This window comes from Odocoileus virginianus, chromosome 2 (assembly GCF_023699985.2).
Source record: "Odocoileus virginianus isolate 20LAN1187 ecotype Illinois chromosome 2, Ovbor_1.2, whole genome shotgun sequence".
Lineage (NCBI taxonomy): Eukaryota > Metazoa > Chordata > Mammalia > Artiodactyla > Cervidae > Odocoileus > Odocoileus virginianus.
Window position 1 is genome coordinate 9923511 of NC_069675.1, and position 26721 is coordinate 9950231.

The 26721-nt window shown below is 53.6% G+C and overlaps 4 protein-coding genes across 9 annotated transcripts; 3 read left to right on the forward strand and 1 right to left on the reverse strand.

Annotated features, from left to right (window-relative positions):
• The first annotated feature begins 16 nt into the window (after positions 1–16).
• On the forward strand, positions 17–2974 carry AUP1 (AUP1 lipid droplet regulating VLDL assembly factor). Of its 2 annotated transcripts, XM_020895680.2 has the most exons (12): positions 17–107; positions 188–325; positions 406–556; positions 752–936; positions 1191–1263; positions 1355–1428; positions 1657–1723; positions 1818–1920; positions 2049–2168; positions 2285–2400; positions 2586–2704; positions 2799–2974. In XM_020895680.2, exons 1-12 carry the CDS (start codon positions 58–60, stop codon positions 2833–2835), a joined length of 1233 nt encoding a protein of 410 aa, XP_020751339.2. In that variant the 5' UTR covers positions 17–57; the 3' UTR covers positions 2836–2974. The 2 variants fall into 2 exon arrangements, with proteins under 2 accessions (XP_020751339.2, XP_070331941.1); XM_070475840.1 differs by lacking the exon at positions 2799–2974 and having other exon boundaries at positions 2524–2612.
• An 86-nt stretch (positions 2975–3060) lies between these two features.
• Positions 3061–9888, forward strand: DQX1 (DEAQ-box RNA dependent ATPase 1). 5 transcript variants are annotated; one of them, XM_070475824.1, is made up of 12 exons: positions 3061–3514; positions 3832–3884; positions 3964–4219; positions 4464–4657; positions 5028–5412; positions 5746–5979; positions 6068–6431; positions 6512–6703; positions 8169–8288; positions 8465–8655; positions 9000–9190; positions 9436–9888. In XM_070475824.1, exons 3-12 carry the CDS (start codon positions 3983–3985, stop codon positions 9590–9592), a joined length of 2265 nt encoding a protein of 754 aa, XP_070331925.1. In that variant the 5' UTR covers positions 3061–3514; positions 3832–3884; positions 3964–3982; the 3' UTR covers positions 9593–9888. The 5 variants fall into 5 exon arrangements, with proteins under 5 accessions (XP_070331925.1, XP_070331926.1, XP_020751260.2 ...); XM_070475825.1 differs by having other exon boundaries at positions 3061–4219; positions 6068–6167; positions 6273–6431; XM_020895601.2 differs by lacking the exon at positions 3832–3884.
• A 1148-nt stretch (positions 9889–11036) lies between these two features.
• Positions 11037–13338, reverse strand: TLX2 (T cell leukemia homeobox 2). Its single transcript, XM_020896084.2, has 3 exons — positions 12665–13338; positions 11980–12217; positions 11037–11877 (listed from the first exon to the last, which is right to left on the reverse strand). The coding sequence occupies exons 1-3, from the start codon at positions 13062–13064 to the stop codon at positions 11661–11663; spliced, it is 855 nt and encodes a 284-aa protein (XP_020751743.1). The 5' UTR covers positions 13065–13338; the 3' UTR covers positions 11037–11660.
• Positions 13339–19328: 5990 nt separating this feature from the next.
• PCGF1 (polycomb group ring finger 1) lies at positions 19329–21634 on the forward strand. The gene is made up of 9 exons (XM_020896098.2): positions 19329–19485; positions 19907–20012; positions 20170–20322; positions 20475–20546; positions 20669–20774; positions 20958–20991; positions 21091–21177; positions 21315–21395; positions 21488–21634. The coding sequence occupies exons 1-9, from the start codon at positions 19393–19395 to the stop codon at positions 21533–21535; spliced, it is 780 nt and encodes a 259-aa protein (XP_020751757.1). The 5' UTR covers positions 19329–19392; the 3' UTR covers positions 21536–21634.
• The last annotated feature ends 5087 nt before the right edge of the window (positions 21635–26721 follow it).

Consider the following 26721-nt stretch of genomic DNA (forward strand, 5'->3'; position numbering starts at 1 on the left):
CCCCTGCGGCGGGGCGCGAAGATGGCGGCATCGGCCAGACAACCCTAAACAGCGGCAATGGAGCCTCCCTCGTCGCCGGGGCCGGAGCGGCTCTTTGATTCGCACCGGTAAGAGCCCCGGCGGGAAGAGACAGACTTCCGCGTCCACTTGGCCTTCGGCGCCCGATCACCCCGCCTCTCGCCCCCAGGCTCCCGGGTGACGGCTTCCTGCTCCTCGCGCTACTACTCTACGCTCCAGTCGGGTTCTGCCTCCTCGTCCTGCGCCTGTTTCTTGGGATCCACGTCTTCCTAGTCAGCTGCGCGCTACCAGACAGTGTCCTTCGCAGGTTCCGACCCGGGCGCTCGGGGAGGGTCGGGGCTGGGCCTGGCCCGAGGCCAGATAAATCACCACTGCCTGCGTTCGCAGGTTCGTGGTGCGGACCATGTGTGCAGTGCTGGGGCTTGTGGCCCGGCAGGAGGACTCTGGACTCCGGGATCACCGTGTCAGGGTCCTCATTTCCAACCACGTGACACCTTTCGACCACAACATAGTCAATCTGCTCACCAGCTGTAGCACCGTGAGTTCGGGAGGAAGCCGAGAGTGCCACGGAGTGGCTCCCTGGGGCCCAGCTCAAGGCGCTCCTCTCCGTGTGCGGCTTTCCCTTGGGGACCAAAAGATACCCTTACCCCGACCTCGCTTTTCTACCCATATGTCAGTTTTTCTCACTTCACGGCATTCTTTTTTTCTTGCTTTCTCTCCTTCCGGTTCCCAGCCTCTACTCAATAGTCCCCCAAGCTTTGTGTGCTGGTCTCGGGGCTTTATGGAGATGGATGGTCAGGGGGAGTTGGTGGAGTCACTCAAGAGATTCTGTGCTTCAACACGGCTTCCCCCTACCCCTCTGCTGCTATTCCCCGAGGAAGAAGCCACCAATGGCCGGGAGGGGCTCCTGCGCTTCAGGTGGGTGAGCACAGGTATTTGTTTCCAACTGTAGGTGATCAAGCTTGGGGGCCCTTGGGTTTTCACAGCCTTGTTCAGCCCTGCCCCCTACCTTCCTAGTTTATTTACTTTTTTCCCACTTTTAGTTCTTTCCCCTGAATCCGTTTATTTCCCACATTTCTATTTGTACAGTGTGACAGTTACCTGTTTTAAGTCAGGTATGAGCTGCTGACTAGATTGGCTAGAATCCCATCTTACTTTCTTCACTTTTCTAGTTCCTGGCCGTTTTCTATCCAGGATGTGGTACAGCCTCTTACCCTGCGAGTCCAGAGACCCCTTGTCTCCGTGGTGAGTGTGTTCCACAGGGAATCTCTGGGTTTGGAGGGGAAGTTTCCTACTCCTGGCCCTGGTTTAGACCTCACTCATGCCCTCCCCTCAGACGGTGTCAGATGCCTCCTGGGTCTCAGAACTGCTGTGGTCACTTTTCGTCCCTTTCACGGTGTATCAAGTAAGGTATTAACTGTCCTCACTTTTTGGTGGCTGGGAGAAACTCATCTCAAGGTCACGGAAGTAGCTGTCTCTGCCCTGTCCATTTGCAGATCTTTTAATATCAAGGTCCTACCACAGAGGCAATATAAAGTATTTACTACCTCCCCTACTGTCACCACCACTGTTCCAAGAAAAGAGGTATCAGAGTGGAGAGTGGGTGCCCCCAACGTGGACCTGGATTGTTTTTTGCAGGTGGCTCCGTCCAGTTCATCGACAGCTGGGGGAGGGGAGTGAAGAGTTTGCCCTCCGTGTACAACAGGTGGTAGGGGACACGGGCAGGGTGGAAGTGGGTTCTTTCTTTGGGGGAAGGAGAAGAACACTTGAGAAACTGCCAGTCCTCCAATTCTCCCTAGCTGGTGGCCAAAGAACTGGGCCAGACAGGGACACGACTGACTCCAGCAGACAAAGCAGAGCACATGAAGCGACAGCGACACCCCAGATTGCGCCCTCAGTCAGGTGTGTGGTCTCTGACCTGCAGCTTTGCCACTCTTTTCAGCCTGTTCTGACTTCCTCCCTGTGTCTGTGCTAATCAGCCTTGCTCCTCTAGTCTTCCACTCACCATATTTCCGATTTCTTTCTTGCAGCCCAGTCTTCTTTCCCTCACTCCCCTGGCCCTTCTCCTGATGTGCATCTGGCAAGTCTGGCTCAGAGAGTGAAGGAGGTTTTACCCCATGTTCCACTGGGCGTCATCCAGAGAGACCTAGGTATGAGAAAGAGTAGCTTTACCCGGGGAGACAGGCGTCGAGAGGGAAAGTGGGCGGTGAAGGGAGAAGGTGAGCAGAGAAGCCCACTGCGCTGTCCACTCCTCCCTTCTCCCCAGCCAGGACTGGCTGTGTAGACTTGACCATCACTAATCTGCTTGAGGGAGCTGTGGCTTTCATGCCTGAAGACATCACTGAGGGGACCCAGTCCCTTGCCACAGCCTCCACTCCCAAGGTGAGGCCCAGAAAATGAGCCGGTCCAGGACTTGAGGTGGGATGGGGCAGTCTGCATATTCCCTGTTCTGACGTCTGTCCTTTGACCCTGAGACCCTAGCACAGTACCTCTCTTGCAAAGTAGGCATTCGATGCGTGTTTAATGATGATGACTTCGCAAGCCCTCTGACATTGTGATCACCTCAGTTCCCCAGCTCTGGCCCGGCAACCCCTCAGCCCACAGCCCTAACGTTTGCCAAGTCCTCCTGGGCCCGGCAGGAGAGTCTGCAGGAGCGAAAGCAGGCGCTGTATGAATATGCAAGAAGGTGAGACGCTGAGAGGACAACTGGTAGGAAAGGGCAGGTTGGAGAAAGAGGATAATACAGCAAAGCCCATACAATGTCTTCTTGTGTCCCACAGGCGATTCACAGAGAGGCAGGCCCAGGAGGCTGATTGAGTACGGGATGGCACCCAGAGCCGCAGGACGGAGGCTGGGGGCAGCCCTCACCCACCTCACAACAGGCTGGATGTGTGGGGGCTAAAGGGAGGAATGGGGCTCCCCCCAGCATCACATTAAATTCAGGGTTTTCACTCACGGTCTCTGTTGCCTCTTTGGGTCTCAAAAGCCCTGTAGCAGGTTCCTTGTCCCTTGGTTGCGGGGATCAGGAATGAGGGCCTCCTTGTGGGTTTGTGGAGGGTTGGTCAGAATGGAACTGTCTGCAGTCACCTCCTCATGTCAAGAGATGAGTGATATTAAGGAAGTATAACTAAGCTGAATGCCCAGCAGCAACTGGACCCTGGCCTCAGAATTCAGGTCAGGCATGTGAAGAAACAGCTGCAGAACTGCAGGTCCCAGGATACCTTTCACTAATGAGCACAGAACACAAAGTCTGTAGAATTCACGCATGCCCAGTGTGGTGGCTGGAGCCTATTTTCCATAGGCTCCTAACTAGGTTAAAGAAGGTGGAGCACATGGCCCCACCCCAGAACAGTCTCTAGGACTGTTTCTGAGCAGTGCCCCAGGGTGGATCTGGAATTGACCTTTGTACCTCACAGCAGGTCAGGGTTTATGGTGACTTGCTGGGTGGATCTGGAACTGGCTGCCATTCCAACTCGTCTCAGAGCTGCAGGCAAAGGTTTGAATCCAGGATCCTTGTGGCCCTTCTCCCCAATTCTTGACCACACTCCTGCTCTTCATTCTCTCCCCAAGGGACCTTCCCACGGGTGACCAGGTCTTTCTTCCTTTCTTTTTTGGCTATGTCGGGTCTTAGTTGTGGTGCCCGGGCTTTGTTCCCTGCCACAGGCAGGGTCTTATGTCCCCAACCAAGGATCGAACCCACGTCCCCTGCATTGGAAGTTGGGTTCTTAACTACTGGACTGCCAGGGAAGTCCCAATAGTCCACTTCTGATAGTCCCTTACTTGGAGACTCAACTCTTCCCTGTTTCCCAGCAGACAAGAAGTCCTGGGAAGGATGGACCCCAGTGCATTACCACCTGCGGGTTCAGGTTAGGGATCAGGGCTGAGGCGGGAAGATGGTGTCAGTCACCAAATACGAGGCCTTGATGACTGCCCTGCCTCCTGTAGGTCCTGCTCGACAGTCTCCATGGCCTCTCAGCTTCTCGGGTTGGAAGAAGAGTCTGGCCCAAGCCCTGGGGAGTCTGAACTGGCTGTGAACCCCTTTGACGGGCTCCCCTTCTCTTCCCGCTACTACAAACTACTTGAGCAGCGCCGATCCTTGCCTGTCTGGGCTGCTCGCTTTATCTTCTTGGAGCAATTGGAGAGTAGCCCCAGTGGAGTGGTCCTGGTGTCTGGAGAGCCTGGTTGTGGCAAGAGCACCCAGGTGGGGGTCGGGGGGCGGGGAAGGATATTCTGACAAAGGGAGGGGGTAGGGAACTGGCTCCTCCTGGGACAAGGCCGGGAATGGGGTGGGGGTTGCTGTGTGGAATAATCAGGGAGGTGGTCAAAAGGAGACAGGCAGTGAAGTACCAGAGAACTCCTCAAATAAGGAGAGATTAAACTGGCAACAGCTCCTCCAGCACTTCTGTGTCTCGCTGACGGGTTGTCCTTTCCTGTGCTTACCCCAGATCCCACAGTGGTGTGCAGAGTTTGTGCTGGCCAGAGGTTTCCAGAAGGGTTGGGTAACTGTGACTCAGCCTTACCCTCTAGCAGCACTGAGCTTGGCCCTGCGAGTTGCTGATGAAATGGACCTGACCCTGGGTCATGAGGTTGGATACAGCATCCCCCAAGAAGACTGCACTGGGCCAGACACTCTGCTAAGGTGTGGCCCCTTGCAGGCCCGACTCAAATCTCCTTCCGCTCACCCCATAGAAACAAACCCGGCCTTCGGACATCTCACTGTACCCTCCCTCAGCTCACCCTTTAAATCATGCATGATGCAATTTCTGAATTCAGTCATTTAACCCTAGCCAGCAACCTCAGATATTCAACTTCACTGTCGTCTTGAAAGTCTCCCTTTCCTAACTGGAGTACAGCTTATGAACAGTGTCACCAGTAGGTCACAGAAAGTCACAGGATCTTTTTCTGACCTTTACTGTCAGAGCCTAGGCCCCCTGGGGAGAAGCTCCTCTGGACTTCTGGGGCTGGTCGGTGTCCACACTGACTCCTCTGCCCACTGCCCATGTCAACAGGTTCTGCTGGGACAGGCTGCTCCTGCAGGAGATGGCCTCGACCCGGGGCACTGGAGCCCGGGGTGTGCTGGTCCTGGATGAGGCTCAGGAGCGGTCAGTGGCCTCAGATTTGCTCCAGGGACTCCTTCGAGATGCCAGGCTGGGAAACCTTCCAGGGGACCTCAGAGTGGTTGTAGTTACTGACCCAACCCTTAAACCTAAGCTCCAAGACTTCTGGGGCAACCCTCCTACTGTGTGTGTACCCAGAGAGACTGGCAGGTGTCCCACTCCTGTCTATAGAGACTCTTTACCTACTGATCGAGTGGAAGCTGCCTGCCAGGCTGTGCTTGAATTGTGTCAGAAGGAGGCTCCAGGAGATGTGCTAGTGTACCTGCCCAGTGAGGAGGTAAAAAAAAACAGGATGCGAAAGGAGGTATTCATGTCAGATGTCTGCCCCTTCCTGTCCCGGGGGAGAATGGAAGCAATGCTTATTAGGAACATTGGAGTTCTAGTACTTACTCTCTGTTGGAGTCTTGAGGAGAAACTCCAGGGTTTGGGGATAAAAACTTTGATTCCATACAATGTAGAGATTTTCAGTTCAGCAAGTTCCTGAAATTATACCACCCCAACTTTATATGAGTATGTGCACTTTTTCAGAGTGAAGCTTTCATCAGTTTTTCAAAGGGGTCTCTGACCCACAAAGGTGAGAGTTACCCTAACACCCCACCTCTCTCTTCAGGAAATTTCCCTGTGCTGTGAGTCCTTGTCCAAGAAGGTAGGGTCCTTGGGAAACCAGGGGCCTCCACCACGGGTGCTGCCCCTTCACCCAGGCTGTGGACGAGCTGTCCAGGCTGTGTACGAGGACACAGAGGCGGGTGCCCGGAAGGTTGTGGTCACTCACTGGCTGGCCGACTTCTCCTTTTCCCTCCCTTCCATCCGACATGTCATTGACTCAGGACTGGAGCTTCAAAGTGTGAGTGAAAGACAAGTGAGGGGACATGGGCTAAAGATAGAAATAGCCCACTCTCATCTGTCTTGGCCTTGGTTGGGGGTGGTGACAGGTTTACAGTCCTCAGATCCGAGCAGAATCTCAAGTGTTGAGACCAGTCAGCAAGTGTCAGGCAGACGCAAGACGACTCCGGGCAGCAGGGATCCCACCAGGTAAGAGCTCTTGCCCTCAGCAGGATCAAACACGAGGAGAGTCCCCGACCCACAGGCCCTGGGAAATCTGCAGTGGTCTTCTTTCCCAGATCTTTCTCCCCTCAGGATCCTGCCTCTGCCTGTATCCTAAGTCCTTCCTAGAAGTAGAGGCTCCCTGCCTGCCCCAGCCCAGAGTGTGGGCGGAGAATTTGAGCCCCCTGATGTTACTACTAAAGAGGAGACAGATTGCAGAGCCAGGGATGTGTCACTTCTTGGACCGGCCTGGTGAGCACCCCTCCTGCCCACGTCCTGCTGCTCTCCAGGTTCTGAGATCTCCTGTCCTCTCAGCCTTGTTCCCTCTCCAGCTCCAGAAGCACTGATGCAGGCTCTGGAAGACTTAGACTATCTGGCTGCCCTGGATGATGACGGGGACCTGTCTGACCTGGGAGTTATCCTATCAGAGTTCCCCCTGGCCCCTGAGCTGGCCAAAGCCCTGCTGGCCTCGTGCGAGTTTGACTGTGTGGATGAGATGCTCACCCTGGCCGCCATGCTCACTGGTATAAATCACTTCTCTCTCTGGCTCTTATGACGACTCCAAGCCTTCCCTTTGGTGTCTGGTGCTCTTTAAGCTAGCCCATTCTGCTTGGCTCTAGTTCCCAGCCCTCACTGTGCCGAAAGAATTAGGCTTCATCACTTATCCCTCTCCTGTCTGTTACTTCTTGTCCTGCAACAAGTCTCTCCTACCTGTTTTTACTGAAACTGTCCCTGTCTTGCTCAACCCTGTAACCCCTTCACTATTCAAAATAATCTCTATCCTGCTCAATCCCGGGTATTCCTCGCCCACTGCATTCCAGCTTCAGGCCCACCCCAGCAGAAGAGTGACACCGCTGCTCACCAGTGGCCTCCTGGAGACCTAATCCAGCGAGCACTTTTGAGCCCTGTTCATGACTCTCCTTAGACACTTGAAAATGGCCACCACTCCGCCTTTAACGTTGCGCCCTCCCGAAGCCTCTGTGGTCTGCTCCTGGTGGTTCCCACCGTCCGGCCACTGCCATCCCTCAGTCTCCCACTTGAGCTCTTCCTCCTCTGCCTGCTCCTCTGCCTGCTCAAAGTAAATTGAACCTCAGGGTTCTACCCTTGGCCCTTCTGTCTTCTCATTCTCTGAACTCTCTGAGCAAGTTCATTCACATTCATGGTCTGAAACGCTACAATATCATTCTTCTGAATCTTGGATTTATATATCTAACTCCTGATGGTCATTCCTATCAGAATGGTCCACAAAACTCAACCCAGAACTGAACTCGAGCACTTCTGTTGTTGTTGAGCTGAGCCCTTTTTAAATCTGCTCCTTCACCACCACCACCAAAAAATCGTACCATCACCTCTGCAGCTCTATCATCATTCTAGACTAACCTTTCTCCAGGATTTTTTTTTTTCATTTTTATCTCTTAATTTAAAAAAAATTTTACCTGTTCTTCTTCATACTCAGAGTTAATGCCAAAGTAGCTCCTCATCACTGCTCAGCTGGATTCCTTGAGTAGCCGCCTAACTAGTCATGTGAACTTCTTCCAAACATGTGGATTCTCTTAAAAACTCTTCTTCATCAGTTATTCTCTACTTCCAAACAGAATGTAAATTCATTTGCACAGCCTTGCCCATACCTCCCTCCAGCTTTATCTCCTGCCACCCTGCCACACATACCGTTCCTTCTGTCCCAGGTGCTCGAAGTTCTCCAAACATGCTATTCCCATGTCTAGAATACTCCCTCTGCCCTTCTCCACTCAACTAATTCTCAATCAAATATTGGCCTGCACACCCATCTTACATGTTGGTCTCTCCCACTAGAATATAAGCTCCTTGAGGGCAGAAACTGTTTTTCATCTATTTATCTTCAATGTCCAATAAAGTGAATGGTATCTAAAAGCCTTTTGAATGAAGTACCCAGCGCGACGTCGCTGCCGTTTTCAGTGTACTGCTCTCTGTCCTCAGGCCCCAAATGAACTTCCTCTCTTCTGCCTCCAGCTGCCCCTGGGTTTACTCGCCCTCCACTCTGTGCAGAAGAAGCTGCCCTGCGTCGGGCGCTAGAACACGTGGATGGTGATCACAGCTCTCTGATCCAAGTGTATGAAGCCTTTATACAGAGTGAGTGCTCCACTCTGCATCCTCTTACAGAACCCCAGATTTTCCAAAGAGAGGAAGTGGTGTGCAGCCAGCTGACAGATCTCTAGTCCCAGGAAAAGGAAGCCCTTGGACCAAAAGTTGGGTTCTTTTAGGGGTCTCAAGGACTTTAGCTATAGCTGGTCCCTTTCTATTCCTAGGTGGAGCAGACAAGGCTTGGTGCCAGGCTCGGGGTCTAAACTGGGCAGCATTGTGCCAAGCCCATAAACTTCGGGGAGAACTCCTAGAACTCATGCAACGGATTGAACTTCCCTTGTCTCAACCAGCCTTTGGATCTGAGCAGAATCGCAGAGACCTTCAGAAAGCGCTGGTGTCAGGATACTTCCTTAAGGTTAGGGGTTGGAGTAAGGATCATAAGTAAGGATCATAAAAGGAACAGAAAGTAGAAGGAACAAAGGTTAAGGTATGCCACGTCTGAAATTGGGACCCAGGTGGCCATTCAAAGGACTCTTCAGAACCAGAAGAAACTTTTCCTTTGATGTTTTGGGGTACAAGGGGCTATGGAAATGCCATACATTATGGTCGTATGGTAGGGCTATAACACCTAGAGGTATGCCTTACTCTTAATACTCTCACTACCCTTGCTAATAATTCTTTCTCAACCCCCCTTTCTTTCTTCTACTGACTGACACTTCACTCTCACTTATTCCTTCAATATCTTTGTCTTTCAATGAGGTGGCCCGAGACACAGATGGAACTGGAAATTACCTGCTTCTAACCCATAAGCATGTGGCCCAGCTCTCCCCACACTGCTGCTACAGAAGCCGCAGGGCTCCTGCCAGACCCCCACTGTGGGTGCTTTACCACAGTTTCTCCATTTCCAAAGACAACTGTCTTTCCATTGTTTCTGAAATTCAGCCACAGATGTGAGTTCCCTGACACCCCTCCTACACTGTCCATTCCTCTTCCTGGGGCCAAAATTATAGCTGGGGACTTACCGAAGCTAAGTGTGGGGGGGGGAGGTGGCAAGGGCAGGAATGGAGGGGAGTGAGAGGGTCTTAGTGGTTTGTGGTAACATGATTTGAGGAGACAAGGTTTATGGAAGGGGTAGTAAGAAGTTCAACAATATGCATTATGAAAGAAATCATCTAACTATGAATGTCTCTGTCAGGCTGGTGGAATTGGCTCCTCCATACTTCCTGAGTAACTTACCTCCTAGTGAGAGCAGAGACTTCCTGAACCAGCTGAGGGAAGAAATGACAGATTCCTCGACCAGGAGTGAATCTTCCTCCACCCAAGAACTTGAAAATGCCTGTGTCCTGCAGTGACCTGCCTCTGGGGTGAAGTTGAATTCATCTCATCACATGAGATCTTCCCTCAGGCTCGTACCTAGGCAGCCATCCAGATTTAGAAGCCCAAGGGTCAAAAGTAAATACTGGAACCTGAGTCCCAAGAAATGGAGCTGGGAGTGGAGCAAATTGGTTAAGCCCCAGGGTAGGACCAATTCCTTAGCTTTCTTCTATTTATTGAAGAGGAACTGACATGCCCTCCATACCCCCAACTTATGCCAAACCCATCCTTGTGCTCCCTTTTGGTCTATAAAAGGTGTTTATATGATACCAAATTTGATTTTGGTTCTGCAGTAGCATTTACAGTATCTATGAGTTAAAGATGACACAATATAAAAGAATCAGGGTGAACTTCAACAGTGATATCCTCTTGCCTGGTTCCCACCTCTGGTCAAGCCTTTGTGCTATGACTGACCTTACTGTCACTAACATGGAAAACAAGCAGTTTGACTACAGTTGGCCTCTGACCCTCCCTAAAGCTTACCTCACTCTATCAACTGGTCTTGCCTGCAGGGAAGGAAGAATGGGGGTGCTATAAGAATAAGACAAAATCGTCCCTTTTGTTCTCATACAACTTAAATCTTGCTTCTTCTTAAACTTCAAGGCTATTGGATCTGTACCCAAACCCTTAACTTTCCAGCAACAAGCTTCCCAGCAGTCCCTGGCCCACCCATAAGTTCTAATAACTTCAGGAACATCATGCTTTTACCAGCTGGGTACTCCTTTCTCTTTTCTTTCCTTAGACTATTAACTTTGATATTCTCAATCATCTTACACATTATAAATGTATTTATAGAAATTGATAAAACATTTAATCCTTAGAACTCTGCTTTTCTGCTCAGAGTTCCCTCCCTTGGAGATGCGGTCTGCTTTCATCATTCCATCTATTTCCTCCTCTATATGGATGTCAACTGATCTCCCCCAAAAGGCATTTTTCCAGAATGTATTCTCTCCCTGTGTGCTTGCTCAGTCGTGTCCGACTCTCTGTGACCCCACAGACTGTAGCCTACCAGGTGCCTCTGTCCATGGAATTATCCAGGCAACAATACTGGAGTGGTTGCCATTTCCTCCTCTAGGGGATCCTTCTCTCTAGGTTTAGCATTTAGTTTTGCCTGCAGAGTTAATCTTGGTCTTTCCCTTTCATCATCCACAGCACCACTGATTTCTTGATCCTTTACATTTCCAACCTAGGAATTATCTTTGATTATTTTTAAGCCTATCACTTCCTATTATTTGCCAGATTCTGCTCACTCTAACTCCCCAGGGCCCATTAACTTTGTCCATTGCTTCCCTTTCTGTCCCTGAGAGACACCAGAGCCTGATTAGTGTTCTTAGATTTTCTCTTTCATCAAGTGTGTCTCGCCCACCACTCACTTGGGAGGCTCAAGACGGAGGACGCAGTCAGCAGGTTAAACACACAATATGGGGCTCAAAGTCCTTAGCGATTATTTTACAGTTGAAGAAGGACATGCCCAGCATGGATAACCCTCTGGTTCCTGTCACAGTCAGACTCGCCCTCCAGCACCTCCTCCATCACTCCCTTGTCATTGGCGTCTTCCTTCTTTCCTTCCTTCACACTTTTGGTACAGAGCCGGCAGGCTGCAGCTGCCGAATCCCAGCGGGGCCTGCGAACAGCCTGGGCCAGACGGAGGGAACTCTGGTTCCAACCCACCCGCGGAAGATTGCGGAGTTCCTCAAGAGGGCAGCCATAGGCCAGCCTGCTCTCCTCCCCGCGCCTCATTGGCTATCAAACTGCAAGTCCCGCCCCCTCAGCCCCTCGGTTCCAGCCGCCTTGCGACAAGTGTGTGGGAAATGGCGGGAAAGGTGGCATTTAAGCGCGCGGGGCAATTGTGAAACGTTGGCCTGCGAACCGGCGGTGGCCGAGGAGCCCTCGACGATAGCTTCAAAGCCAGCTCCTCCTCACACGCTCCACTGCTACAGAACCACTGCGCGGGCGGCCATGCGCTCCTAGGCCCCAGCTCCAGGGCTCCACGAGGCGCCTCGGTCCGGAAAAGAGCGCTCGGTCGGTCGGTCGGGCAGGCGTCGCTCACACCACTGAAGCAAGCCCGGACACGGAAGCCACCTTGTTGTCCTCGGCCCAGGGCTGCAGGTTCTGCAGCGCGAAGAGCGACGAGTTGTGCAGGCAGAGCGGGTCCGGGGGCAGCGGCGGCCGCAGCGGCCGAGGCAGCGCGTCCTGCTGCAGGTGCAGAAGCAGTCGGCCCGCGCGGTGCCGCTCCGCCTCGCGCTCCTCGGCCGTCTGGCGCCTGGGCGGGCAGAGACGCGGGGTCAGCGAGGCCAGCCCCAGCCCGACCCGCGCCTCACCGCCACTTGGCCCAGCCCGGTCCTTCACCCGCCCCGCGCCTCACCGCCACTTGGTGCGCCGGTTCTGGAACCACGTCTTGACCTGCGCGTCGGTCATGCGCAGGGCCTTGGCCAGCGCCGCCCTCTCGGCCGAGGCCAGGTACTTCTGGCGCAGGAAGCGCCGCTCCAGCTCCAGCACCTGCGAGCGGGAGAAGGATGTGCGCGGCTTCTTCCGCTTTGGGGGGGTCCGATTTTGGTAGGGGTGACCTATACGGCGCGTCCCGGAGAAGGGTGAGAGCGCCGCTACAGGGAGGAAGAAAGAGCAAGGCTAGGTTTTCGGGGCGGCCCGAGGTGTCACAGAAGAGAGCGCGCGGCTGCCGAGGCCGCAGAGCTCCCGCGCCAGGTCCCTACCTCCCCAACCTCGACTCCGCACCGGTAGAGTCTAATACACAAAAAAAGGGGGCCTCGGAAATGGCCCTCCCTCTTGGGTGAGGGAGATACGTCCCCTGTAACTTCACTCTGCCCTCCCCGCCGTGCGGACAGTGAACTGCGGAGGAGAGCGCGGGCACCGACGGCAGCTACCTCCGCAGCGCCTCTCAGCAGCGGGACCAAGAGATACAAGTTGAGGGAGGACCCCCTGGGATTAGGGGCGAAGGGTACGAAAGGGACCTTGAGTTGGAGCAGAAGGATCAAAGATGAGAAAATAGGGTCAGTGTGGGGCATGATACTGGAGGGATCGGGCAACCTCACCCGTGAGCCGGTCCTTGGCATAGCGGCGGCCGCTGTCCATCCAAGGGAAGGTGAGTCCCGCTAGGCCCCCGGCGCCGCCCAAGCCCGAAGGTCCAGGAACTGCAGGTGCGCCTCCCGCAGGCGGCTGCACTGGCAAAGGACGATGCGCCGGGACGCGGATCACGCCGCCTGGGCCAACACCAGAGCTGCCTGGTACCGGGGCCAGCGAGGCCGCGGGGCCGTAGCTTGAGGCTCCATGAAAGCCACCCGAGAACGCCGCACTCTCTCCATGGCCCTGGCCCGCGCGACCCGGGCCTAGGCCGCTCCCGGGGGGTTCCGGGCAGCTCAGGATCTGATCGATGCCGAAGCTGATTGGCTCGTGGTGCGGGAGGTTGTGCGAGGCCAGCACCCCCGGTTCCATGGGTCCGGGTCAAAGAGGACCTCAGGAGGTTTGGCGGTTAGAGAGGGGCCCCCAAACAGCTTTGGGAGCCCAGCAGCGGAGCGTTTAGGGCGGTGGCTTCAGGGACCTGCCGGGCTGGACGCAGAGAGGCGCCGGGACGCCCAGGACATCTTCATCCCTATGTACTGGGAGTAACCCAGCGCGTGCCGGCCTCTGCCGGGTGTCGGCGCGGGGACTCGCATCCCGGGGGAGCGCGACCGACTGGGGCCCCAGGAGCGCCCTTCGTGACTCTGAAGCGCGGATGGACGCTGGGCTGCCAGGGCCTCTGCCCGAGTCCGGGGTGGAGAGGGTTGGCTGACTTGGGCTGGGGCAGTGACTGACAGATCAGTCTTGGGTGGGCAGTGGGGGCTGGGGGCAGGGCAGGGGCGGGGCCGGGCCCGTTAAAGGGGAAGAGACGCCTGTTTGCTCCAGGCGCGGGCAAGACTGGCCGGCGGGAGTGGTGAGGGTGTTGGAGGGGGGGAAGGTGGCGAGTGTGTTTTGAACTTGCACGGGAGGGGCCAGAGCTCGGGCCGCTGCGCGCTGAGTCAGCCGAGATGCGCAAGGACTCCATCCTCACTGGCCTCCGCCTCTGGGTTTCCTCTGCCTCACCAACTTCCTTGCAGGTGCCGCCTCCCACAGCCCCTACTCTTCGCCTCCCGATGGGTCCAGCCTGACGACTCCCGGATTCGTTGTGGGCCCCGCCTAAGTGCTCTCGAAGACCAAATTTCGTTGTGGCTTTCAGGCTGCGATGGGAAGCGGCTGGGGAACGGCGCCGGCGAGTTGGAGGCTGGGGAAGAAGACAGTTGGAGGTGTGGCGAGGTGTCCGGTGAGCTAGGGCGGGGAATCACTGGGCCAGTGATCCTGGTGCTCCTCCCGGCCTCTCCCGTAGGGGCCCCAGCTCCTCTCCGGAGCGCCAGTAATGGGCGTCCAGTGTTTCTTAGAATTTCGATTTCCTTAAATCGGTGTAAAGCGGACCCGTGGTTGTACCCTAGCCAATTTATGTTGGTGAGGACTTGGGACTGGCTTTCTGCCCCCGACAGGGAACCAGCAGCGCGGACTCTGCGCGCCGACTCTTCGCCCAGGAAGTCTGTTCTCACACACTCCCGCCCAGCCTCCAGAGGCAGGAGGACGAAATCGCCACGGGCGACACTTGGAACCTCATTGACGTCCTCGGAGGATCCTAACCGCCACATTTCGCTTAGCTCCTTCACCCCACCCAAGCCCAGGAAACTGTGCCTGGAGCGTGTCCGAGAAGGGAGGTGGGGAAAGACCAAAGCCGCTCAGCGACCTTGTGACCTCTGGCCGCGGACCCAGGAGCTGGGAGCGTGTGAACTCTGCATCCTTCCCCGGGATGGGACCCCGGGCCTGCGGGCCCCTGAGCCTTAGACCCGCCCCTGCCGCCACCCGGCCCGGTGCAGGCCGCCATAATCGGGTTAGCTGGGTCGGAATTACATTACCTTCCCCGGCCCGCCCCGGCCCCGGGGGTTGGGGGGGGAATCCTGGCGCCTCTGAGCCGGTGAGACTGGGCGCCTGGAGGCGGATGTTCTTACCATCCCTCGGAGGGTGGGCACCCGATGAGCAGCTTGTCCTGTCTCAGACACATGGTGGCCAGAGGACCCTGCCCCGCTGTGGCAGTCCTCCGCCCCTCCACCGCAGCCCACTCAGGTGCTCTGCTCCTGACCGCCTGACCCTTGGGAGCTGAAGTGCCTTCTAAGTCTAATAGCCGGTCTCCCCGGGAGCACGGATCTTCCAGTTGATTGTCCAGGATCTCCTGGGGAAAACTCTGCCCCTCCTTTCTCCCTAGCAGATGGGCTGGCAGCCTGGCGCCTAGGGCAGGGTAAGAGGTCTTTTCTCTCGAGGGAACCAGGAGTGATATTTGGGCATCTGGGCAGGAAGATGAGGAAGAGGAAGAAGGGAGTAGGCTTTCTCCCCATACAAAACCTCAGTGTTCTCAGAAGCCCCAAGGTGACGGCTGAGGTAGGGAACCTGTGGGGCAGGGAGGCAGTGGGCATTAATAACATGAGACATCCTCCCCCAGTCTTGTCCACCTTCATCATCCATTTATCCAGCTCTTCCCCCACCCTGCCAACAATCTTCTGAAAGGGTTGGGGGTGGGGAGGTACTGCCACTTTGGTAGCTGTTTTTGTCTTGGTGAAGAAGACCGATAATATCACCTTCCCTAAGCCTTCACAGAACTCCAAGCATCTTTTCTCAGCAGTTAAGGGCTTGGGCTACTAGAGAGCATGAAACCTCTGCAGTTCAGGCAAACCCTGCAGAGATAGCATGGGCTGGATTCCCCTGGATGCGAACAAAGCGCCTAGGGCGACAGTGAACTAAACAACGGCTCTGAAGAGGACTGGCTGGCAGGTTAGGACTGTGTCAGTCCCTTTTCCCACTCCCTTGGGGGCTTCCCTGGCGGCTCAGCTGGTAAGAGTCTGCTTGCAATGCGGGAGATCTCGGTTAGATCCCTGGGTTGGAAAGATCCCCTGGAGAAGGGAAAGGCTACCCACTCCAGTATTCTGGCCTGGAAAATTCCATGCGAAGAGTTGGACACGACTGAGCGTCTTTCACTTTCACTTTCTTTTGCCACTCCAGGGGTGGGCCTCTGAGGAGACAATGGGCACTAGTGTGTCTCCAATCAGGCTGAATAAAATCCTTCTTGAATAAATCAATGCAAGTGAAAAACGTAACATCGTGCAGACTTTTATACCTCCTTATTCTACACCCTGCCTTTTGAGGTTGGCACAGATGGCTCTGCCACCCAGAGATTGCCCAACTGATCCTTAGAGGAGAATGGGCACAAACCTGGTAGCGTATATACACACACATACATCTTCTGGGTATTTACAAAAAAAAAAAAAAAGATTTCAGTGCTCTGCTTCAAGGATAAAAGGCATCCAGTTCTGTCAGCCACAGTCCTAGGAGTTTCTCAGTTTGCCTCCACCTTGCTGATTCCCTGACTCCATGAAAAGGATGGTTCCTGTTGGTTTATGTTGAGAAGAGGCTCTGGTTTCAGCATCCCCACCTCTCATACAGACTTCCTTGGATCGATCTCACCATAGCTCACATGCATGTGGCTGCCCAACTCTTCAAGTGTTCAGGGCTTCAAATCTTCAGCTTCACAGGGAGAGGCCACACTCCTAACCTGTTTTCCTGCATCTTCTCTTCCATCCTGCTGTTGGTGCAGTATTCCATGCTTGAGGTGGTCCCCACTCCTGTATCATCAGTTTCCTCATCAACTTAGTCCCTCCTACTGCCAACTGTCTTAGGTCTCTACTGTGCGGACAAAGTCTTTGCCCAACTCTTCAAGAGAATTTATGTTTCTTTTTCCATATCTGTTGCCTCCATTTCCTCTGTATTTATTCTTTTAATCCACTGTAACTTGGCTTCACTACATGGACCCTATCTCAGAGATATCCAGTATCCAGTGTCTATTATCCAAGACTTCTCTGAAATGTTTTACTTTGTTGACCATCCACTCTTTCTTGAAATATCCCTTCTTTTGCCTTCCATAATATTGTATTATTCTACATCTTTGGACATTCATAGTTGCTGCTTATCATTTTCCTCCACTGACTTTTCTTCTTCCACTGAAGACTGTGAACATTCTTCAGAGCTCAGACTTCAGCTTTACCCATATCTACATCTGCTCAGTTTTCATCTGTTCCAATAGTTCCATCTAATACATCTACCCGGAAAGCTCTGTGACCTCAGCCTCTGGTTGTGACCCCTGCTGTGTTCCACCCCACCATTCTAGTCTTCTGTCCAGCTCTACCTGCTTTTGCTGTAGCCACCTTAGTCCAACAAGCTGGAGGAAATGCTTCCCCCAAACTCCTTATTCACTTCCTCCTATTCTTTGAAATGTTTCATACACAGCCCTTCCTTTCTATTTCCAGAGATAAAACCCTAATATAGGCCAGGCTTCCCTGGTGGCTCAGTGGTAAAGAATCTGCCTGCCAGTGCAGGAGACACGGGTTCAACCTCTGGTTCAGGAAGATCCCACATGCTCCGGAGCCATGCTCTAGCTAAGCCTACATGCCACTACTATTGAGGCTGTGCTCTAGGGTTCAGGAGCCACAACTACTGAGCCTGTGCATGCCTTAGAGCCCATCTTCTGCAACAAGAGAAGCCACCACACACTGCAACTAGAGAGTAGCCCCCACTCACAACTAAAGAAAAGCCTGTGCAGCAATGAAGACTCAGCACAGCAAAAATATATTCTTTAAAAAAAAAAAGCCTAATATAGGCCATCATCACCACCACCCATATTCATGTGTTCATCCACAAAATTTGATTGAAGGTACTATGTGCTCAGTACTATGTACTAGGTACTATGTGCCTGGCACTGGAAATATAGTTGTAAACACAATAACATTGAACAGCTTATATTCCAGTGAGGGAGGCAGTTGAAAATGTATACCATGTACTCAGAAATGCTAAGAAGAAAAATAAAACAAGGAAGGGGGGAGAGTATAAGAGTAGGAGATGATGATTTGTCTAGATTGATCACAGAAGGCCTCATGGAGCAAAGACCTGAAGGAAGAACAGGGCCATTTGGATACCTGAGCATTTCAAGTTGGGGACACAACGAGAGCATATACTGGTGTACCTGTGGAACAAACAGTGGGAGGTCCAGTGTGTCTGGGGAGACTGAGTGACTGTAGAGACCATGCAGTCTTGAAGGCTTTTATTCTAATTGGAAAGTGACTGGAATGTTTTAAACAGAAGAGATGCCTGATTTTTAAAGTTTAAACAAATTTAAGGCAAAGCTAACATACAATAAGCTGTACATAAAATGTGCAATTTGATACACTGATACATGTATACACTTATGAAACCATCAACACAATCCAGATAATAAGCATCTGTCAACTCAAAAATACTTTCTATGTATCCTTTTTTATTTTGATTCATGTTTTACCAGAATCACTGTGAGCTGCTATGTTTAGACTAGGCTAAAGAGGGTAAAAGTAGAAGCAAGAGAGCAGGCAAGAAGCCACTGCAGTCGCCCAGAGAAGAGATAATGGCATCTTGGAACAGGGAAGTAAGCAGTGGCTATAGCGAGTAGTTATTTTTAAAAGTCACTTATCTCATAACTCCTTGCCTCTAATTCACTCTGAAGATAAATGAATATGTTTCTTTCATAGGATAACCCCTTTCTTCAGAAAAGTTTTTTTGTCCCTATTGCCCTCACACTGAAGTCCCAACTCCATAAGGTTCTGCTTCTTCTATCATTGCTCTCAAATCTACACCTTATCGTCTTTCAGGTCCCTCTCCGTTCATTTCCCTCCGCTGTGCCTTTCTTTTCTATTTCCACCACACTTCTTTTCCCTACTCCCAATCTCCAATTGTGCCCACACAAAGACCCACTTCCTCCAGAAAGTTTTTCCCCCGTCTCCGCTGGTATCTCTCGTTTCTTGATTCTCCAACTGTACTTGATGTTAATACTCCACGGTAATTTTATCCTTGTTTTCGTTTGATTTTGAATCCCACTTTTTAAAAAGTCCCTAGGGACGTCGGTGTACCAGGTCTAGTGCCCCTGCATCCTCCCCAGGTCCGGGACTGGACCTATGCCACCGCTGGAGCTCGCTGCCTCAGGGTGTCCACATGTGGTAGTGTCCGAGCCGTCCTCCCCTCCTCCCTGGGCATCTGCTCTGCATTAGTCTGTCCCAGGCCTCCGCAGGCGCCGATGATTGAATCATCATCATTAACCAGGGCCTGCCCCCCCAACCTCGGCGGCAGGAGGGGGTGATGGGGGTGGGCACAATCACTACCAAGTCCCTGGGGTCCCTCCTTCCCCGCCACCCGCTACGACGTTCCGCAGAGCTCCAAGAAACCTCCGCCGTGGAGGGGGACAAGGCCTGCCATCGGGATGAAGTTCCGTAATGCGGGCGCGTAGTAGGACACAAGCAGGGGACCCGGAGGGGTTTCTTTTATCAGGGACGTCGCCACAGGAGATCGACAACCCTGAGCGGTGGCGGGCGGAGACCGCCGGGCCTTTGGGGTAGAAGGCTGCAGTCTTTTGCAAGCTCCAAAAGTCAGTCCCGAGATCGTGTAGGGTCTACTATGACGATTACTACAGGAGGTCGAGGAGATAGGACCCCTTCCCACCAACCCCCTGGACGCCCTAATTACAGATTGAAGAGGGGGAGGGGCCAGTGGGGCTCAGGTGAGCACACGGGGAGAAGGGACATGGGCGGGGCCTTACAGAGGGTCAGCGAATCCGAAAAGACCTAAGCCTTCGTTGCGGGGCGACAAGTCCCGCCCCGCAGGCGGCACCGGAAGTAGCAGGCCGAGATCAGCCTTTAAGATGGCGTCTCCTCAGGGGGGCCAGATTGCGATCGCGATGAGGCTTCGGAACCAGCTCCAGTCAGTGTACAAGATGGACCCACTACGGAACGAGGTGAAGGGGCGGCAGGGTTACCACTGTGGTCGGCTAGCAGTGAGAACTGGGGCCGGCTAGAGGACGGGCGGTGGCTGGCCGGACGCCCAGTGCGCCTGCGCAGAGACAGGGTGCCCAGTGCGCCTGCGCGATTGCGATTGGGTTGCCAAACTCCGAGCTAGGACGCCTGCGCATTGCGCCACTGACGTTTTGTAGGCTCCCCTGGGAAAGGAAGGTCGGGCGAGTCAGCCTAGAGAGAACCCCTGCTGTGCATGGAGCCCTCTGCTGGGCGGAGGGGGAGTGTCAACCCCCTGGGAGCTAATAAGCTGACGGCGCTGGGTGCAGGGTTGGCGGTGGGCTCTGATGAGTGGCGACTTCCAGATCGTGAGGGCACACGGGTTGTGGTTGGGGAAATGATCGTTGACACAGGGTGTGTCCGCAGGAGGAAGTACGAGTAAAGATCAAAGACTTGAACGAGCATATCGTCTGCTGCCTGTGCGCAGGCTACTTCGTGGATGCCACCACCATAACAGAGTGTCTTCATACGTGTGAGTGCCCAGAACCCTGGCTGTTTCTTCCAGGCCCTACATCCCACTAAGCTGGCTGTCAGCCTCTAGGCTGCTTGCCCTAACCACCCAGGAAACCCAGCCAGCCCATAAACCCAGTTTTCAGAGGGCCTGAAAGTCTGCCTTTCTCTTCTTGCAGTCTGCAAGAGTTGTATTGTGAAGTACCTCCAAACCAGCAAGTACTGCCCCATGTGTAACATCAAGATCCATGAAACACAACCACTGCTCAACCTCAAACTGGACCGGGTCATGCAGGACATCGTGTACAAGCTAGTGCCAGGCTTGCAAGACAGTGAGTAACCAACTTGACTTTGAGGGGCCTCTGGAGCACTGTTCCTGGGTGGCAGCTTGAGGCAGCAAGGGCTTTGGTGAAGAGGTTGACAGTTTGAGGAACAAAGAATGAGAGAGGGCTTATATTTTACTTCCCATACTCCCCTCTTCTAGGTGAAGAGAAACGAATCCGAGAATTCTACCAGTCCCGAGGCTTGGACCGGGTCACCCAGCCCAGTGGGGAAGGTATGTTGCTTAGTAGCAGGAGGGTAAGGTAAAGCCCCCAGAGCATTCCTCCTGCCCAGATTTGCTCCCTGGGGAAAATGGAGTATGGGACATGTGCCACTTTCCTTGTTACTCTTTCTCAGAGCCAGCCCTGAGCAACCTTGGCCTCCCCTTCAGCAGCTTCGACCACTCAAAAGCCCACTACTATCGCTATGATGAGCAGCTGAGCCTATGCCTGGAGCGGCTGAGGTGAAGGATAGGTCATGGGCCATCTGAAGTGACAGAGACAATGACCCAGAGCTGGAGGGGGGGAGGAGCAGGGAGAAGGCGAGCAGTAAGGGAGTGTCTTCCATTCAAGAGAGTATATCCTGGTTCTGGGCGGGGGGCAGGGGAAAAGACAGGGCTCTCCAACCTGTGTCTGTTTCCCCCCAGTTCTGGCAAAGACAAGAATAAAAGCATTCTGCAGGTAAGAGGGGCTGAGGGGAGGGCCTCTCTAAGGAGACTCACCACTCCGTGACCCTGCCCTCACACATCTTGTCTTCTTCCTGTCCCCACCAACCCCCAGAACAAATATGTCCGGTGTTCTGTTAGAGCTGAAGTTCGCCATCTCAGGAGGGTCCTGTGTCATCGCTTGATGCTAAATCCCCAGCATGTGAGTATTCCCATGTAGATTTTTTTGAGGGGGCAGAAAGGAGTAAGAAAGGAGGAACAGAGTCAACGGTAGACTTGGGTAGTTCTTGACCTGGGCAAGAGAATCGTTTCTGAAACTACGCCCCATCTCCTTCCTAGGTGCAGCTCCTCTTTGACAATGAAGTTCTCCCTGATCACATGACCATGAAGCAGATATGGCTGTCCCACTGGTTCGGCAAGGTGAGGCAGTGCCCAGGGCAGAGGTGGGCTGAGGGGGCCTCTTGGGTAAGAACATTCCCACTGACTATTTCTTCCCCTTGCTTTTTCCTTAGCCATCCCCTTTGCTTTTACAATACAGTGTGAAAGAGAAGAGGAGGTAGGGGCCAAGCCCCCACCCATCTTTGTCCCCTTCCCTCCCCAGATATTTATGTGAAATTAACTTCGGCTTTATTTTTTGAAATAAAAACTTTAAAAAAGCATCTCTCTTTTCCCTTGTTTGTTCTGCCACACACTCCTGCTTTGTCTGGTGTCCTGCTTCCCCGTTGAGAAGTCTTCTTGAGTTTCATCGAAAAGGAGGGACTTTCTGTGTTCCTTCAGTGAATTGCCAAAGGACAGCAGCAGAGAAGCCTACATATATAAATCTCAGAAAGTGAGCTGAGTGAACCAGGTCCCTCATAGCTTCATCTTTTGGTGAAGGGAAGGGGAGCTCTCGCTGTCCTTGAATGTTATCACATGTAAAGCAGACCTGAGTGCATTAGGTGTCCTAATTCAGTAGTGGTGAGAATGGGGCCAGGGTCTGATAGTGGCCACTGCAGGACTGAAGAAGAGTGATATTTCAAAGAAAATACAAAGAATTGCACTATGGGAGGAGTCTTAAAAAAAAAAATGGGATGCAAAAACACATTGGTGATATTCACAATTGGAAACCTGGCTGTCCATATGAGATTCAGGTACCTGGGCTAGGTGAAGCCAGGGCGTGGAGAGGGTAGTTGAGAGAAGGGAACTGGTTCCCAGGAAGGGCACCTTTTAGGAACAAGAGGGAAGCAACAGGGTGAGAACTCTATTGAGTAGTTTAGCAATCATTCCTTGTCAGTTTGAGCCAGACAGTAACAAAGGAGCGAACTGGAGGCCAAAGCAAGGAGTTCCTCCTATAAGAAGCTAATAAGCTGCTGTGGAATCTGGGACAAGCTGGATGGTGCAGGCAGCATAGATGTTGCTAGAACCTGATGTTAGAGTCTAAATCTGGAGCTGGCCAGAGTCCGACAGTACGAATTCAAGGCGGTCACTGAGCGTAGCTTGTGAGGGCTGAAGGTGCCTGAGCTTCCCTAGATGGAGACTGGGTGGCAGAGGACTCAGGAAAGGGGATAGTGAGAACCCCTTCAACTGGCCAAAGGAGCCAGAGACTCCGTGGGGCAAAAAACCCGAGCTCTCTCCCAGGACACAGTAGGCTGGGGCTTTGCTCCCCATGAATGAAGATTGTAGGCCAAAAGAAAGGCCTATGTGGAGAGATTGCAGACAGCAAGGCAGAGCCCTTGGTATAAGCTGGACAGGCAACAGGGCCCAGGGTGGACACTGCCCAGGCACAATTCCCTCCTGGTACCATATCCAGGATTCCTGAACCTCCCATATTTCAGCCCTCATGCCTGATTTGTATCCCCCATCCCCTGCCCCCAGCTGTCCTTGAAAGTGTAAATTCACCCCCTCCAGAAAACCTTTCCTCAATCAGAATCAGGCCCTTCCAGTGTCTTTGGCCTGCCTCTACACACAGCATATATCTGGAGGATTTTGATTTATTATATCTATCCCAGGGTTCCCTATTTTCTTCTCCCTGAATTTAAGCTCTGGGTACTCCCAGACCCACTCAAGCCACAGTACTCAGATTGTTCTCAATGCATTTGTGTGTGAAATGGCATTTCCAAGGCGGGTGGGGTGGGGGAGTGGAGGTAAGGAGAATGGAAATACCCCTGGGGACTTTTTCTGGCATAGTAGTCTAGTTGGGGCTAGGTGGCAGCTTGGTGTCTAGTAAGCCCAGTCAGAAGATAACTCTGGGGGAGACCTGAGATCCAAGCCTTAGGATGAGGCCTTTGATGACACATGATTTTCAGCCAAGAAGCACCAGAAGGTGCTCTGGCCTGGATCTGGGGTGGCATGGCTCCCCGCCTGACCCCCAGCTCAGCAGAGCCTTCTTTTTGTCAGTAGCCGTGGCAGCCAGCTGATGCCGGCCATCTGCAGTTACCACGCAATTCTCTAGCTATGGGTCCATTACTTCCCTCCCTAGCCTGCCCCACACAGATCCTGCCCCTCGGAGTCACTTGGGTCTCTATCTGTGCCACGGTGGGCAAGTCAAGCCCACAGTGCTCTTGGACTCAGTGACCCAGAACGCACATGCCTGCTTAGAGAAGCAGCTGCAGGGCTGCCCCAGCACGCTCAGGTGCCCCGGACCTCCTAGGGTGCCAGGGTGGAAATGTCAGTACTCACCTGCATGGCCAAGCTTGCGCATGCCCCTGATGCCCTTTCTCACCAAGCTGTTTTCATGGTCCACGTTCACCTGGGAGAGAGGGCAGAGACTTGCTCTCCCCTTTGGCACAGAGGAAGACAGGTCCCTCTCAGGCTGGTCCCTCTCCCAGGACTTGGAGGTGAGCGAGGGTGAGGAGACAGGGAAAAGGGACTTCCCTGGAACAATGCGCCTCAAGGGGTATGCTAGTGTTGGAGTGTGGTGGGGGTGTCCGAGCATCCCACTGCTCCCCCACCCCAGCCTGCAGACCCCCCGAGTTGGCAGCAACTGCACAGAGCATCTTGTGAGGCTGTGTAAAAGACCTAAAGAATGCACAGACCCGGGGTCCTGGCAGTAAGGAAACAGATTTATGTCTGAATCGGTTCACTCTGCATGAACATTTTCTGAAAGAGAAAACCATCCCAGAAGTTTGTGAGATGGAAGGACTCCCAGCCCCAGCTCTTCTGTCTGGAGTGTCTTCCCTGAAACACCCATGGCCCGATCACCCTGGTTAACAGGTTTTCTCTAAGATGGGGGGATGGTGAGGAGAAACACACCTCTTGGGGCTGTCCTTCTCGGTCGTCCACCACCCCTAGGAGGTTATTCTGAGGATCCCCGTCCCCCATCCCTCATGCTATTACACTCACAGAACTCAGAGAAACGTGTGTGGTGGGAAATCCAGGGGAGCAAAGGCCATTGATTGAGCTGATATGGATGTCAAGAAGAGGGGGTACATCTGGAGTAGGCCTGGGTAGAGGCATCTGCAAGATGAGAGGCTGAAGTGGACAAAGGCGAGTCAGAGATGCAGTGTCAGGGAATGAGAAATTAGATGGGGGTGATGGGGAAAGGGAATTCTGGAAGAGGGTGGTGGGTGTGTGTGAGAAGGCATCCTTAAGTGGGAATTGAGGTGTCTTCTGAAGGGCAAGTGAGAAAGAGGGGATCTCTACCAAGTGAGGGAGCAGAGGACCCCCAAATGTCCTCTGAAGGGACAATGGGGAGAATCCATCAAAGAAGGGGAGTGGCAGGCAGGACTGTACGCTCAAGTCCTTCTGAGGAGGACCCAAGGCAGAGAGGCTTGGACCATGGGGGTGGGAGGGACGGTGGGAGAGGGGCACCAGAGCGCAGCAGCACCGTTGGGCCTGGGGGAGCCCAGGAGACAGCTAGACACCCCCCTCCTCAACCCGGGTTTAATCTCTTAATCTCCCTCATTAATCATTCCCCCTCCTCCTACACCCCTCAGAGGATCTGGTTTCTCCCCAGCTCAGGTTCCAGGGGCTTGGCTGGGAAAAGCCCCCTCCTGCGGCCCCACAATCGTCTGGACAAATCCCTGGCTGCTGGGATGACCTTAGCTGGGCTCTGCTGTCAGCAACCTCTTCCCTTAACTAGTCTCTCCTTCCCTCTCCTCCCCCAAACCTACATCTGGGGACTGCCCAAGCCCACTGTCCAACCCCATCTGTAAGCCTGGCTGCAAGGGGGAGAAGGCTGAGAGACAAGCAGAGGAAAGCAAGGGCCCTTCAGGAGTGCTCCACAAGCACACACAAGGGTAACTACGAGCAGAAGAGATGACATAAAAGCTACATAGAAGATGGATGAGTGAAGCTCAGAGTGTCTTTTTGGTGCAGGCCTGGGACATAAGCTAGGCAGTGCCTGCCGCCTCCCTAGAAAGACCCTTCATTGCAGACTAAGTGAAACCACCAGCATGGTTCACAGGGCTGAGGCCTCCCGCCTCTCTGCCACCTGCCACCATTCATAATCAGTTAACAAGGTCCTGAGGCATCTCAGCTTTCCACTGTCTGATCTCTGACCCAACAGTGGGCCCCCTGGGCTGAATTTTGTTGCTTAGGCTGCCATGAAGGTACTATGTATCTGGGTGTGTCTTAGGGGATGGGGAGTGTCATTGGAGGGAGTCCTTTATCAAGAAGACCCTGTGTTTCTCCACCGTTGTTGGATGTGGACTCGGTCAGTGCCTCAGGTTACATGAGGTTCCCTGAGCCCCATTATCAAAGTGCCTTCCTGTCCGTGTCAAGGAGTCTTTATCCAGGTGTCTTGGCTCTCCCAAGCTCTGCTTGGTGCACCCCATTTCAGGCTCCACTTGCCCCAGAGTAGACAGGTGGACTCAGAGGATCGCTGCACAAATGGTGGGAAGAAGTCTACAGAGAAGGAGGGACTTCATGGCACTGTTTGAAGAAAACAGAAGAAAACCCCGAGTTCCCTAGGACGGTGAGCTCCTCAGGAGTGGTGGGGCTTCTCGCCTCTGTGATGTGACCTGTGAACAAAACCCTTGCCCTGTTGAACCTCCACTGGTGAGCCGTACTGTCCCAGAGCTGCCTTCTTCCTACAGCGGGAGGATGTGGTGCGAGATCAGGACTAGAACAGGTGTGGGAGAGAAGAGAGACTGGACACAGACAAAATGGAAAAGAGTATCCCAGGTCTTAGAATTTGCTGTTGGGTTTGTAGGGGTTCTGTCTCCGGATCTGGTTGGGTAGATGAAGTCTGCACTTGAGGTTACTCTCCTACGGCCAGTGGCCCTGATGCTCGCGGGCAGTGAGTGGTTCCCACCGTTGCAGATGCTGGGTGGTTTCTGGGCCTCTCCAGGCTGAAGGACCCATACTCCATCCATAGGAGCTTCATAGGAAGACAAAGACAGACAGATCGACTGATAGATGGAAAGACTCATCAGGAGGCCCTCAGTGGAGGCCAGTTTGCTGTGTTCTCTTTGCTGAGGTCCAGGTCTCCGGCCGGTTCTCCGTGTGTTTAGACTTCCTCAGGGCCTCTGAGCCGCGGCAGGACGGCCTTGGATTCGGCCAGAGAGCCGGCAGAATCCACTCACCTGCGCTTGCTTCCCCGTGGCACCCCCAGAATCCCCGGTTACAGTCGCCCTGCCCGGCCGGTCCTTCCAAGTCTCCCCGTCCCCCAGCCCCCAGCGCCGAGCTAATAACTTCCAGCCGCCGGACCTCTCTGAGAGAGCTCCGCAGGCGTGGGGCGGGACCAGGGGGCCAGGTCAGGAGACAGGGTCCTTACGAGGTGAGGCTGGGGACCCTAATACTGTCAGCTCTGCTCTTCCTTCTCGGG